The 15,465-nt window shown below is 41.5% G+C and overlaps 1 protein-coding gene across 7 annotated transcripts in view; it reads right to left on the bottom strand.

Annotated features, from left to right (window-relative positions):
• MAP7D2 (MAP7 domain containing 2) overlaps positions 1–15,341 on the bottom strand; it is an 82,098-nt gene extending 66,757 nt beyond the window's left edge. For 3 of the 7 annotated variants that reach the window (XM_051794860.1, XM_051794864.1, XM_051794867.1), the window contains exon 1: positions 15,225–15,340. In XM_051794860.1, coding sequence (XP_051650820.1) covers positions 15,225–15,267 — 43 coding nt within the window. In that variant the 5' untranslated portion in view covers positions 15,268–15,340. Of the gene's footprint in view, positions 1–15,224 lie in introns of all 7 variants that reach the window. The other 4 variants (XM_051794862.1, XM_051794861.1, XM_051794863.1 and 1 more) reach the window with 4 other exon arrangements.
• Between the last annotated feature and the right edge of the window lie 124 nt (positions 15,342–15,465).

Below are 15,465 nucleotides of genomic sequence, written 5' to 3'. Positions count from 1 at the left end.
GACCCTGTTTATTGCTTAATTAATGTGTGTAATCTGTTATTAATCACGGGTTTGCTCAATTTTAGCCTAAGTGTCTAGAACAGAAAAACCCTCTCTGTAAAGGAAATATTAGCATTCGATGAGTAACTCATTAAGAATGGTAGAAACAGTTGGAAAAAAAAAAATTTCATCAGAGGAAGAGAATTCCCACACTCTGCATTATTCGGACGTAAGCATGTCCATGTCCAGGCACTTCTAGGATGATTCTCTCCACTCTACATAGACACCTGCACACTGTCTTCATATTAACTAAACAGCAGGAGGCAAGATCTACTAAAAACAAAAGAAATTGCAAAAACTATAGTTGAGAGTGGATCTTACACCAGGGCTTCTGTCACTTACAGATGTTAAAAACAGCAAATAGCCCTCACCTCACCGTCTTCTCATTTTACACTTGCCATAAGTAAATTAGGAGGTATTGCTCAAAAATAGCTTCCTCAAGACTTTTCCCATGCAAAATCTCTCCAAATGAACAACCTATGGCTATCTTACTCAGTACATTGTACAAGCACCATAAAAAATATTAATACCAACAGCAAAGGCTGGTTTTGCAATAGTTGAGGAAATGAGTGAGAACAGAGGCAGAAATGACGCAGAGGTGTGATTAACATTTTAGAAATTCAGGGTATGGTTCCTTGCTTCACCCATGGTACCACAGTATCTTAAAGTAATTACACACACCTATATTATTAATCCTGTTGCAAGAAGCACATTAGATAATACACTACAAAATGTTAACAGATTTAAGGCTTATTTATTCCTCCATATTTTTTCAGAGCTTTGACACTAAAACGATGAGCTTCGTTCTTGCTTTTAGGTCTCTAAAAACAAAACAATACACCCACCTGCTTTGCAATGTCTTGTCCCCCTCCTCCCACCCCTTCCTTTTTTATTTTAGTTCAAGTGACCAAAGAGCTCTATACCCTCCTAGGAGATCAAGTCACCTCATCAATCAGCAAATGTATCTTCCTTGCAAAACTCAAACCTCACTAAGTAAACTAAGAAAAAAGGGACACATCAGAACAAATATCATGAGTTAGTGACTTCAACCAATAAAGATTTTTTACAGTAGAGTACTCAAGCTGGGAGAAAAAAAAAATCAATGCATCATGAGAAGGCTTAAGGAAAATAATACCAATTGCTCATTATTGGTAACATATACATAACTACAGTCATGTCTTGGTAGCATCAACTGACAAAAGAATGTTTCATGTAAATAAGCAAACCCTTTTCTGTAGTTCCCCCACAACAAGATATCAGTGTGAGCTTCCTACCATTTTCCCCTCATTAACACTTCTCTTCAGAGAACAGGCACAGAACAATCACTGAACAGTTTGCCAGAACTCACCATGTATATCTGAAGCAGAGACTTTGTTTTCAGAAGAACTTAGAAGCTTCTACAAAAAAAATGAAGAACTAATGGATTCCTTCCTTACCAATGACACCAGGGCTGTCAAAGCTGTTCACATCAGTCATCATTTAAGACTTAGGCTACAGCAGTGTTAACAGGCACAAAAAGCAGATTCCTAATATTTTTCATTATGTATTTCAAATACACAGGGTTTTGAAATCGAAAGCTTTCCATGACTGCAACAAGTTGAGGATAAACCCATGCTGCCTCACAGCTGCTCGTACTGTCTCACCAATACAAGGCTGACTCTCAAGGCATGTGGATGCCCAGTGAACAGCTTTGAACTGCAGACACCCCACACCTCCTCACCTCCCTGAAATCAAGCTCAAGATTTCCCTTTGTTCTGGTTACAGTTTTTGCCCTTATCACCTTTCCTAAGCATTCAGGACCACCTTCAGGTTTAGGTTCCCTCTACAGCTTCTCAAAGAAAATGTACAGTTTCATACCTATTCCTTCCAACTCTTTCTAAAATAAAGTGGACTGTTCACACTACCCCTGCCAACATACATCTCTCTGTAGTCTATCCTCTGCCTCCACACACGTGAGGATACAGTTCAAAAACCTCCTCTCCTGACACACATTTGCTACTATTCTCATTCTGTCAGTCAAATGAAACTAAACCTTTTATCTGGTTATACTTTAAAAGATGAGACATGAAAGTAGTAAGGGAAATCTCTGCCTTTCTCAATAGTTTACTGTTCCAAAGTTTAACTTTCCATCTCCTACACATCTGTGCTGTACACAAAAAAACCCCCTCACTCCTCCTGTCTGCAATTTGCTCTGCCAGCCATTTTAAAAAGCACACACCCTCATGCTACAAGCAAAGTGTTAAAAGAGTTGCTATTTCTCTACACTTGGCAGGCAATCTGTGCAGGAGATAAAAATATATACTATTTTCAAAGGCAAAAAAATTAAGGTTATTTTACATAACACTCAAAACAGGGTCCCCCCCGCCTTATTTACACTGCACTGAACTTTTCATCAAGCTGAATAAAACAAGGCTAAGCATCAAGAACAAGTTCTATAATGATTTTGAAAGCTCTGAAATCTGAAACTAAGCAGTTGTAGTTGGCTTCATAAATTCCCTTCCCTTCAAATTTGCTGAAAAAAAATCTGCCCTTGGGCATGCAAGACTCTGACAGTGGGTTCCAGTTATGGCTCCCAATGAGAAACACAGCTCAACTAAGTAAGAGAAAAGGGTTTTTTTCAGATAACTGCTGCATATCCCTAACTGTCTTAGTAACTTATCCCTGAAACACTAAAGGACAGCATGCATGTGCTCAGAACAGATCTGATATTTACTGATGCTGTAGGTGGCAGCAGGATCTCTTTTACTCTCTCCTAACCCTGGAATCCTCCCTAAAAATCTTACAGAAAAACAGCAAAGCTCCTGCTGCTTTACTGATACAATACACTTGACACTGTTAAACTTCTTTCTACTGAAGAAATATTAGAAGCCTACAACAGCAGATGCAGAGTCCATGCAAAAGGAGTCAGAGTAACATGCTTGCCTGCTGCAGTTTAGCTCCAGATGTGCCTGCAGTCTGGTGCCATAAATCCCACCACACTGAGAAAGAAAAATCCAAGCTTGCTAACTGTGTTGTGGATGACATTTTTACTTCTTCCAGAAAGCCAGCAAGTTTCCATCTGACATTTTACCTTAACAAAGGAAGGTCTCTAACAAGGAAAGTGGAGACTGCATCCCATTTTTCATGGAAGCTAACCCGTACTGCCATTTATCTTCACTATACTGTGCAAGCAAGTGAAAAACCTAGAGGACAAATCAACAGCAGTACATGAAACAAAAGCCTTGCCTGCCTACTTAAATGCATTTACTAGATTTAGAAATTGATAAATATTTAGTAATTATTGCAAGAGAATGCATTCAAAACTTTGCTAGCTGCAGCATTTACAAGAAATCTGAATACTGCATACCATGATGATACATATCAGGATAGTTACTTTTAAAAATCAGGTAAATATGCATCCTGGACCAAAACATACAGACATGAAAGATACATCAAAGAGGCCTTGTTTGGGTTGGGTTTTACTATTTCTTTCCTTTTTGACATCAGTTTTTATTTCCTTTGCTAATCTGGAATTCCACCATTACAACTTCAGTTAGTAAACTGACTCATCAGAGTTGCTTCATTAGAGGAAAGTGAACAACAACTGCACTAGTTTTGGATATGAGCCCAGAAAACCTGAAACTCATCAACGGGTTCCACACTTTGTTTTAAATTCCAAGAGATTTCTCTCAACTTCACCTTGTCAGCTCATGAAATGTAATAGCAATATCCACCCTGCAAATCCAGGAACCATACTAGAATAGTTTTCTAAGTAAATTAGACATCTGAATTTTTATTCCCTCCCTCTTGACTAGTGCTTGTCTAGAACCCACACCAAATTGAACAGAACCAGCCTGAGCAGTGGCTGCCACACTTCAGCACACCTGTAACAGAGTAAAAGATCACAGGTGCTGTGTCCCAGTATAAAAGGCTGGCTTACAACATCCTGTCTGTCTGTAAGAGCAAGAACCAGTGGCTGCCTCAAGAGCCTCAAGGCTTATACATCCACTTCTCCTGTTGTTTTCACTTCTCCACTTCCACATGTCATGAACCAAGTTGCTCCTTCTTCAGATCGATGGGCAGGGAACCTTGCTTGTTTGGACTATAATTGGCTGGTCTAATAAAAAGAGGTTATCTGTCCACAAGCCTTGCCTCACTGGTAAGATACATTCATCAGATGTAGCATTCTTCACAGAAGGCAGCTGACTGTGGAGCTCCTTGCCAGGACTGATTAGACACAGACTAACTGTGGTCAGAGCAAAGTTCAGGACACACCTGTATGAGGAAAGGCTTTTGTTTGATAGTGGCAACAAAGTAGTTCTGTTGAACACAGAGCCCCGTGTCACCGTGCACCAGGCTGAAAGTGTACAGAGTCAGGGCTTGAAAAAACTGCCTACTTGCAGCAAGTGAAAAGAGGAGAGAAACGAGTACATTAAGTTGGCTTAAGTAGCAGATGCCAGTCAGTATTTTGGAAGAGGAGAAGAGAAATCAGAGGTGCAGCAAAAGCCACATCCCACTCTGTGCATGTAAGAAGTAAGTCTGGCAGAAGGAAGAGCAGGTCTACACACACACAAGAGGGCTTGGCCTTACTCTAAGCCTGAGTTGCGAGGAGAAGGAGGAATGGATTCATACAGGGTAGCAGGCAATGGGACAAAGAAAACTACAGATATATTATCACAAACAGCCAACTATACTCACCTTCTCTACCTCAATGAGAAGGGTTAATGCTACAAAAAAAAAAGAAAAACAATTTTATTTTTTTTTTTCAGTAGGTCAGCATCTAAACTTCTTACCCGAGAACATGAATGGGATTTGAAATTAAGTTCTCCCAAACAAGCAAGCAAACATTTTGGTACTGCTTCTGTGCATAGGCAAGAGGATCATCTAACCATAAGAAATAAATACTTCTGTTTTTGCTTTAAATACCTTTTTATTGATGCAGTGAACATTTCTGAACCAAAAGGAGAAAGTCAGCTATCACTAGAAGATGAAGGGATTCTTGTGCCTGATGAAACATTTGAAGACTCAGGGGCAGATTACTTCAGTGTAACATGCTTGGAACCAGGAGCCAAATCCTGTACCACCTTATCAAAGGAGTGCTAGTTGATGTAAACTGAAAGGCTTTTCCTCTACAAACCTAACACCATCAGTCCTTACAGGTAAACCGCATCACAAGAATTCCCAAAACCCTGGACTGTATACTCAGTGACTGTCACTCACGCTCTACCTACAAATAAATATGTATCTTTATTTATTGCACTGTTCCCTAATAACAGCACTTAGCATCTGCCAGACAATGCTGAAACTACCTTTTTTACCAAATGACAGAGGAAGAAATTTGTTTGTTCTGGCAAGGCATGAAGTAATGGACTAGATTACACAGCTAGAAACAGATAGGGCTGGCTGAATGCATTCAAATCTAGATGTAATAAAAGGGTTGAGCTGCTGAACAGTTTTTCCATATGCAAGAGTTTTCCTTCTTGGGACTTTTCAGTTGTAGAGTTTTATGAAGGACTGTATAATATAATCAGCCTGAAACACTGCTCCTCAAAATGAGATCCACCAGTTCTTGGCCACTGGGACTGAAAGTCAGAATAGGAAAATTACACCTTCCAAGTGCTACCTTGTAACATGGAAGTTTTGACCAGAATTTCTCAGAATGTGTGCATCACCAGGAGATATCTGGATTCATTTCAGTGCAAAACAGGCATTAGAAAACCACCTTGAAGACTTCTGTCCCTCTACTTTCCTAAGTCTACAACTTAAAAAATTACATCCCACTACAACACCAATAGCTGCTGTGAAGACTAGAAAAACATTCCTCAGCCTATTTGGTTTTGTTACCTTTGATTTTCAAAGAGCTCTTTGATATGGTGATTCTCTATTACTGAACTGTAATGCCTGAAGCAGAGGTTAAATAACATGGAATGCATTTTCTTTTCCTTTCCATCTTCTTCTTCTCCAAGGTCTCCTTGCCTCCCCTGCAGCTGCCACAAGAAAAATTTTGGAGCTCCTTTAGCCCTCTGGGCTCCCACTGCAGGACGCAGGTGGGCTGGTGAGAGGTCAGTTCCTGCTGGATCCCATCTGATGGGCCCAGTCTCCTCCTTAGCATCATGTTTTTCTCTCCCTCCACTCCCGAGGCTGAATGGAGAGGGGCGAGCTCTGCTGGAACACCAAATGCAAGAATTAATTACTGTACTGAGTGTAATTATGAAGCTGGAGCAAGGACCAGGCTAGAGCATGGGAATATGTATGTAAGGAAGACGTATCCAAGTCTTCTGGATACATCTCTAACTCCTGTAACTGTAATCTGTGGGACTCTAGGAAGCATGTTGTATGCTTGCTGTGATCTTACACCCAACCCTTATGCTTTTCTTCTGGCCACCAGGGAAGACAGCAGTGAAGGAGATACTGTTTCTCTCTCACTTATCCCTTTGTAGGCAGGGGTGAGTACACGAGAACAGGGAATGAGGAAAACGCCATTAGAGAGAAAAATAAAAAGCCAACTTATAAAATCTCAAGAGTTAACCCAGTAGGATGTCAGTTCATCAGTAGCACAGATGCACCACTATCAGCAAGCAGGCACCAGAAGATCTATGCAGTACACGGGTTTTCAGCAACAGAGAAGTCAGTGGTCTTCCAGGAGCATCACTGTGCTATTTTAAACACCTTTTCAGTTGCTACATGGCCTGTAAGCTTGTCACTGTGCTTTAGGGAGCATTCATTACAAGGAACCTCGGTTGCATGAAGACTTCCCTTACAGTATTCAGTTTGTATTCAGCATTTCAAAGAGACCAGTCATGACAAAAATTGGATTTGAAAGTGGATGTGCTTGTACTGTGTAACATGACTTTCAGTTCCATTCACACACGACTTGGACAACTTCATCACATATTAAATATATTATAATTCAAAGATAGGCCACTTATTCTTTTTATGACATCTTCTGGCAGCATGAGAATTAAAGGAAGGCTAGATACAGGCAGTGACTATAAGAACTGAGATTACAAAAACCTCAGAGGCACAAAAAAACAGTCCAACCCAAAACAGGGAAAACATACTGCAAGGGAGATGCAAAATTGCCCTTAGATTACAAAAATTATTATGAAAACCAAACTCTTTCCGTTATCTGTAAATGCCTTAGTCTGTGCAGTTATTTCTGTTTCAAATTTTCTTTCTGTAACTTGATAACACCAGAGAAATGCAACCTTTCTTCATAATACTTTCTCTAAACAATTTCTCCCCGTGCATCACTCAAAGGTTTTCATTCAGTGCCATAACCTGCCCCCAATGAGCCATGAAACATATCCTGGCCCATAACCCTGCAATCCAGCATTCACATCCAGAACCTCATCAAAAACTCATTTATGCCAAAGGAAGGTCACCCATTCATTTCACTGCACCATTAAACCACTTCCTCTGACTACTGAAAACTGCCATGTTTACTTATAACCACAGCACTTAGTGCTACTAAACCCAGGAAATATATTGGAAATACTTACATCTATTAATAGGCCATTAAGCATACGGGAAAAAGATGCCCTGTGGCTGACACGTGGTACTAAAAGCCAAGAAACTAAGCATAAAAGTAAAGCCCTACTCTCTCTTCCCTTCGGGAGAGGGAAAGAACTACCTCATCCGTCATTTATTTTGGAAGCCATAATTGGCTCACTGTTTATCAACATTTTAAGATACCCAACAGCACATTCCAGTCCTCTCCCCGAAGTCTCTTTCCCCTGACACAGAGCTGGTCTGCACACACACACAGATGTCACATTCAACACAAACAAGGCAATGAAACCTGGCAGGAGGCGGGCAAGTCACCAGCCACAGGAGAAGGAAAGCACTTCCCACTAGTTGATACCACCCTCCCAAGGGAAGAAAAACTAAATCCCTTTACTTAAAATATGTAAAGATTGCAAACATTGCAATATGGTCCTATTTTCCCCTTCGGGACAAAAGGAAAGACCCTTCTTGTGTGATTTGCCATGCAGTGAACTTAACAGCATGGAAAACTATTTTTGTTTCACGTGACTGGATTTTTTTCAAAATGAAGTTTATTTTACTCACAAAATAATTGTATATTGGAAGTTTATCCCACCTCAACAATCACAGCTAGTTTATTCAGACTGGAGTGTTTTTCCAGCCATCACCTGATCTGTTGCTTAAGTGAAAAGGCAGCAGAGCTCTCTGTGGTAGAGCAGGGGAGGATCCCTTCAGCACTCCTGCCGGACTTACAAACCCAGGCATGCCACAGCACCTTAGGAAAATCTGTATCTTTCTCTTTTGATCGAAGCCACATGAAGAACTTCAGTATTCCACCACACCCACAAGCACAATTAATTGCAAACTATAAATATTTGAATGAACATTTTGCTGAAATAAAGAAGAGCCCTGCTAGCTTCTGCTTGGCACGAGACAAGTAATTTGGTAATTCATATGGATTGAACCAAGCAAGGCGTACTTCCAGATCTTACCTAAGTAAAACAAAACCACAACAGTTCTCCAGCATCTGGCATCAAAACAGACAAAACAATCAGATTTACTAGTGTCAGTGCTGTTTCAGGAGATTTTTTTGAGATGTTTTTATAGTGGCATCCACAAATTGATACACAATGTCATGTATTTTTATCCAACACAGCTTTTTCCATCCCTTCAAAACCTCTGCTAGAACTGATAAATTCTAGAGCCTCATTTAATTTATTAAAATCACTACTAGGAAAAAGGAGTATCTAAGAGAAACTATTCAACAAAGAATAGTTGAGTAGACTTAAGCAGACTTAAGAGGCTTCATATACTTTCTTCTTCTAAAATGCTTGGATGCACAATACACCAATGATGGTGCATAAGGTTGGTAAGGTTATGGGGCATAAAATCCATTTTTCTTTTTGTGCCAGCAGATGTATTAACCTGGACATGAGGCCAAGAGGCAGTCAGCTCTGGCATGAAGTACCAACTCAGAAGGGGCCCCAGACTACAATGCTCATCTTATCAAACCAAGTTAATACATATTCAGTGGACTGATCCTCTTGGAAGGCAAATGCAAGCACACAGGAACAACTTCACAAAACAATAAATTGACAACTTATTACTGAAGGGATTGACTTCAAACACTCTGACAATTTCACCTATTTCTGTAATCAAAATACAGAAAAATGAGAGTTTCCAGATTTTTCACAAAAGAAAAAAAAAAAAAGGATTTGAATGTCCAAGACTGTGCCAAACACGTATTTACTCTTGTAATGAAAAGCAGAAAGTTCAGAAAGTTAAATACTATGTAAAGCACAGGAAACAATCTCTTCTGCTAAATTGTTACAAGACATTCAGTTCAACACTATGTTTTTCCAACTGGTCCAATCAAAAAGCATGTTTATGTAACACTGCAACACAAAAAGCTGCATTTTCCATATTGTAAAGGAATGAATTTAACAAAAGTGAAACATTAATCAGAGAAGTTTGCTACTGGCATCTTTATGCCAAGAAAAATAACATGAAAACACAGCAAAAAACAAACTTCAGCACGGTGAGAAAAACAGTTTAAAGCAAAATTACTTCTAAGCAAACAGCTACAACGCAATTGCACAAACCAGGAATACTGCACAACGTCAGGAATACCTCTACTATTCATCACTGCCTCGGACATTTTCACTGCAAAGCTGCCAAAAAAGCAAACAGGAGTCTACTTGCTACATAGCTGAAGTTTATGCAAAGATCACGGAAATGCTTTATCAATCTCCGTAAAATAGACGTTTGTCTGCAGCACCTCAATAACACAAGAATAATCAGCTTCCTTTTGATCAAAGGGAAAGAGACACAAACACATGAAAGCAGTAGCAAAAACCTTCAGATATTTGAGTGCAAAAGAGAAACTGATGTCCCAGAATTTACGGCAAAACATTTCCATGCAGTTTAATCTGGCATTTGGCAAGCAAAGACGGTATGCACAAATAATACATTAAATGAAAAGAAGCACAATAAATACTTCACAAGACTTCAGATCACAGAGGATATAGACAATAAATAGTTAAGGAAAGGCGTAACTACTGTGGATAATGCATTTAAGAGTAACAGGAGGAAAATAAAAAAAACTAAGATGAGACCAACAGGCATTTTAATGGGTTTGTTCATTACAACTGCAGAAAGTCTGAAATGAAAAAGTCTTATGTATGTACATACACAGAGCACAGAAGACAACTCAAAACCAGAAGAAATTCCATATGAAACACTTTTTGATTACTATTTAACTGCAACAATAAGTACTTTACTAAAATTCTTACAATAGTCAGACCTGCTGAGCTGGGTGCTAGGGGTTTAGGACCTTGACAGCTTTGTGATACAAATTAAGAAAAAAACCAAAACTGTATTATTTGAATGACAGACACAAAGTCTGTCAGATGTGTTACAAGCATAACAATAATCTTGAGATTTTTAATTTTTTCCCATTTTAATGGTTAGATAGATTTCCACTTTGTGAAACCCACTTACCTCTTATCTTTACACAGCAACACAATCATCATTAATCATTGTGGAGATAAAACACAGTGAAAGGTATTTCTAAATATCTTATCTAAAGTCAGTCCAGGGTAATGCTCTGCTGTAAAGTAACTCTGACTACCCAAGATTTCAGGTCACTTTTTTCATGGGGTAAGCTGCTTGAACACAAGTATATTGGGAAAACTAACACATACCATGTTCCTACACGCACTAATTCCAGTCACAGAAAACAACACAGTAATTTATCAAGTTGTAATGGAAATACCAAACAAAAGTCAATTGGAGAAAAATAACTCAGGAGTTATCTAAGATGTCATAAGCCATGCAGATTAGAAAAAGCCCCATTGCAGTACTGAAAGAAGTTTGCTTTTGATTACTCCAATAACCTTGGCTGGTTATATAATAACAGCATTACTACTCCTTCCACTATTTAAGCATATTATCCAGATTTTCCCTCTCTGTCAGTAGGAGATATCCACAAGAAAGTTAAATCTGAGTGTGTAGTACAAGTGCATTTAACATACTTACTGACCCAAATCAGTGTACCACAGTACACTGAGAGCTGAGCATAACCTGTCACACACACACCACCTGAAATGCAACTGCATCAAACAGGACCCAGAAGACACACAGCTCTCACAAAGCCTGAAGTTACCAGGCTGAGAATAACTGTGACAGCCAACTAAAGAAGGAAGATGGAAACTGGGAGGCGACAACTGGACTTGGTTGTAACTCAATGCAGTTAGCATTCCCAAAATTTGCATTCCCAAAATTTGCATCCTGATCAGCTTTATCTCCCTCCAACCTGTACAGTCCAGTTATCTATAAAAATTCCATAAAACACTACTTTGAAAAACCAAAACAGCACTATATAAATGGATATAGAACTTTAACTGAGAATAGGATCTGCTTGACAGCTTGAAGCAGTCACAAATGAAGGGTTGAAAACTCCAGCAGTCTATCAGAGTAGGTGCAGAAACCAAATTTCATGAGGAGAGGTCAAGACAACCAAAACAGAGAAGAGTCAAACAAGCTACTCAACATTACTGACACTGGGACCTTCTGGTAGAGGTGAAACACACAAAAACAAAATAAGATTTTTTTTTCCTAACCACCTAAATGGTCCAGAATTAAACAGAATTAAAAGTCTTGCTTTGAAAATTGTGTAGCCTTAAAATGCCCTTGTAAGTGAATGACAGATACGAATAAGATTTTAAAAGCATTTCCCCTGTCAGTTTTGCTCCACATACATTAAAAGACTGATAACCAAGAAAGTTATAATTGTACTTTATTTATTCATGAGATTAAAAAAAGCCTTACTACATAAATCTTCATACAATATCATCATGCAGGATATAAAGTTTCATTTACATTAAATATGTATATGCTTGTGCAATTAGCATGTCTAGAAATAATTACCTAGTATTAAAAAAATCATTCCTGATGCCCTTCCACTGCTACTGATATGCCAACCACCAAAGCAAATGGAGGTATGTGACACTATACAATAGTGTCTTATAAACACCAAAGTCTTCAGATCCTTCACTTTCCTTTCACATGTGCATTTCAACTGATATACCCTTTATTTCTGCAATCCTGCAATTCAGAAGCAAGATGTTTTTCTTCACTGCAATTAAATGAACTTTGTTCGAAAGGGATTTGACTTTTGCTTTTAAAGGACAGAGACAAAGTCTGACAATGTTACAATATTTCAAATACCAGAACAGTAACCTTGAGAGGATGTAGCATATTAAACTGCCCTGAACTAAAGGCAATACTTGCAAACGATAACATCACATGAAAAGCAACACATGAATTAACGTAGGCAATAAACAACTTTGAATGTCCATATGAGAGAAAATAGTATAGTACAAAAAGAAGAGTATAAGTGCAGATTGTTTAAATCATTTTGGCCTATAAGAAATCACTTGGAAAAGCATTGAGATCAAGAAGAGAAACCCACACAGCAGTTTTAAAGTAATACACACATTAATTCCTTTCACACAAACTGTTTTTGTGATACACAGGCACAACACGTTATTTTTCCTAAAAACTGCATTAGGGGTAACCATGTTTTCTGTAAGGAAAAAAAAACAAAAACATTTTTGCTCTGAAGATCAGAATATCCAGTATTTTTATCTTTCAGCACATACATTAAGCAAGTCTCACTGGGCAGCGGAAAGGAAGATGGGAGATTCAATACTGAGCAGTTTGTCCTTCAAATGCTGTTTAGTCATTACCTTTACTACAGACAGCAATAATGCCTGTGTTTAGGTCACCTAACACTCTTCCTGATTAAAACATTCCTACAGTGTCTTCTCAGGCTGCAGCCTCTCTGTTGTTTGCCTCATGCCTTTAATTTTTGGCAATGGGATATACTTGAGCTCTGCAAATATTATTCACATGTGCCACAGAATTTTGCTCTTTGTTCGCAGAATTATAAACAATTGAACAATATCCTCTTCCTTAGTAGTCTAGAGATGCAAATACCTTCCCTTATTGCAGGCTTGCTTGTTACAGCTTGTCTGGGCACACACTCTGAAGTGCTGGACACACCAAACGTCCTTCCTCTCTTTTCACTGCCATCCTAGCAATTCCCTCAGCATTGGAGAATCCTCCAGATCAAAACTCAGACGCTGCCAGAGATTTACAAGTTTAGGAAGGGGAACAGTGGCTGCAGTCACTGATGGTAGCTGGGGCAGCACCCTTTTGGGGGGCAGCGCCCTTTTGGGGGGCAGCGCCCTTTTGGGGGGCAGCGCCCTATTTTGGAACACAGAGGGAAGATTCTTCCTACTCCTGTGAACAAGGTGAGGACTCCAGGACATACAAACACATGAATTAAAAGAACATAATTTCCACTTCCATATTAATGATTCTGCTAGTAGCTGTTGTGCTTCCTACAAAATTAGTAAGTTAAGTCCCGCAAAAAAAAAAAAAAGTCTCATTCTCTGCTGCACAGATCCAAATCCCATCCATACTGCTGCCTGTAAAACACACCACACACACAGTCCTTCACACCACATCATACATGACCTCCTAGCAGACAATTCAAATAAAATAAAAAATTTGGCTAAGACCACTCTACACTGCCTTGTTTGGGCATTAGTGTTCAAAGGCCAATGCTTGACCACAAGTGATTAGATCAGCTTGTGCCTGTCCATGGTCTACAACATGACCCATTTGATATCATCTTTAATTATACCACATGCTGCCTTTTCTATGGATCCCCGACCTCATATAGGGTGAAAAACAGATGATGTACTGGTCTATATAACAAGTGAATGTTCTTTGCAACATTTGCCTCTGAAATTAGAAAGAATAAACTAGAAAAACACAAAAAGAAAAATGTCTAGGAACAGTGCAAGTCAATATTGGGCAGAATTCCTTATGCTATAGAGAAGAGGTGAAAAAGAAAAAGTCACAAATATGAATTTCGAATATTGTTTTTCTCCCTTCTCTTCCATGTGAAACATGAAAAAATGGAGACTCGAGAGCTAGAAGAGATTGAGTGCTCAACTGCCACAGCAGAAGCAGTGAGTGCTGAGTACAAGGAAAAGGGCGAAGAACAGCAAACACAGGCGTTCCCGTCTCCCTCCTTGGCTCCTTGCATTGTGTTACCTCAGAGAAGTCAAAGTCTCAGATTCATCTTCCCGCTCCATAACTTTGGGATAATAATATAATAAAACTTCCTTATCTCCTAAAGAATTGTAAAGCTATTTTTAGTCACTACAATGGCTTAGGACGAGAGGGAAATTAATTCCCCCTGATGCCCCAGGTTTAGATGGCTTACCATCCACAAAGCAGAGGCTCCATATCAGATATTTAAGGTAAAAATATAATGAGCAGCTACCTAAAACCTAATCACCACTCATCTCATACCTCATGCCCAGGAGAGGTCACGTGAAAAAACAGCGGCCGGACCCACCCCAACACCCACACGTGGAGCCAAGAGCCAAGGTCAGGACCACCAGCCCCGGCCGCAACATCTCCTGGGGCCCAGGGACTTGATCCCGTGCCAGGTGTTACCTACTCCATACGCAGCAGCAGCAGCCTCCACCACATCTCACACACCCTTTTTGCCCTCGGAAATTAAAAGTTACGTTCGCCGAGCAACGAGGAGGGACCTTAACTGGGAGCCGTGCCTCTACAAGGGCTCCGAGTGAGGCGTTCACGCTCGATACCAGCTCAACCAGTTTGCTGCCCGGGCTGGGCAGCACCAGCACGGGCAGGCCCAGGCACCGCTCGCAAAGAGGTTCATAAATCGCTGCCTCCCTGCTCTGCACTTCGGGGCACAGCCGAGCTGCCGCCCGCCCTCCCCGGCAGCACCGCCGGCGGTCGGGGAAACCGCGGCGGCACAAAAGCCACCTCACGGCAAACACCTCCCGCACCACAAAGGGGAAGGGAAAGGTTCGCCGGGAGCCCCGGGCGAGCCCTGCTCGGTGTCCCCTCCGGAGCAGCCGCCCGGCAGCCCCGCGGCTCCCGCTGGGCACAGCCCGCCCCATCCCTGCGAGATGGCGGCCGGACCCTCGGCACCTGCCGGGCTCGCCGGGCAGCGACCCCCTCCCGCCGCCCGCGGGGCTCCGGCAGCGCCGGGGCGGGAAGGGACGGGACGGCGCCGGGGGAAGCCGCGGGATGCGGGCGGGCGGGCGGGCGAGCGAGCGGGCGAGCCGCTGTCCTCCAGCAGCTCGCGGTGCCGCGGACCCATCCCTTACCTGTGGCCCGCGGGTGGCTGCGCGCAGCCCCGGGCTCCGCCATCTTCCCACCGGTGCCGCCGCCGTGTCCCGCCGGGGCTCCGCTCGGCTCCGCGGCGCCCCGCGGCCGCCGCACAGGCGCAGTGCCCGCCCCCGGCACCTGACACGGCGGGGAGGAGCGGGGCCGGGGCCGCCTGCGCGGCCGGGGGCGGCTCCGGGGCCGCCAGGTGCTGCCGCCGCCCCGCCCCGCGGCTCCGCGGGT

The sequence above is a fragment of the Manacus candei genome, unplaced genomic scaffold (genome assembly GCF_025592945.1).
Source record: "Manacus candei isolate 608988 ecotype Guabito, Panama unplaced genomic scaffold, ASM2559294v1 h1tg000041l, whole genome shotgun sequence".
Taxonomy (NCBI): domain Eukaryota; kingdom Metazoa; phylum Chordata; class Aves; order Passeriformes; family Pipridae; genus Manacus; species Manacus candei.
The sequence above is the reverse complement of the archived record's forward strand: the minus strand, read 5'-3'. Positions and strand labels throughout refer to the sequence as shown.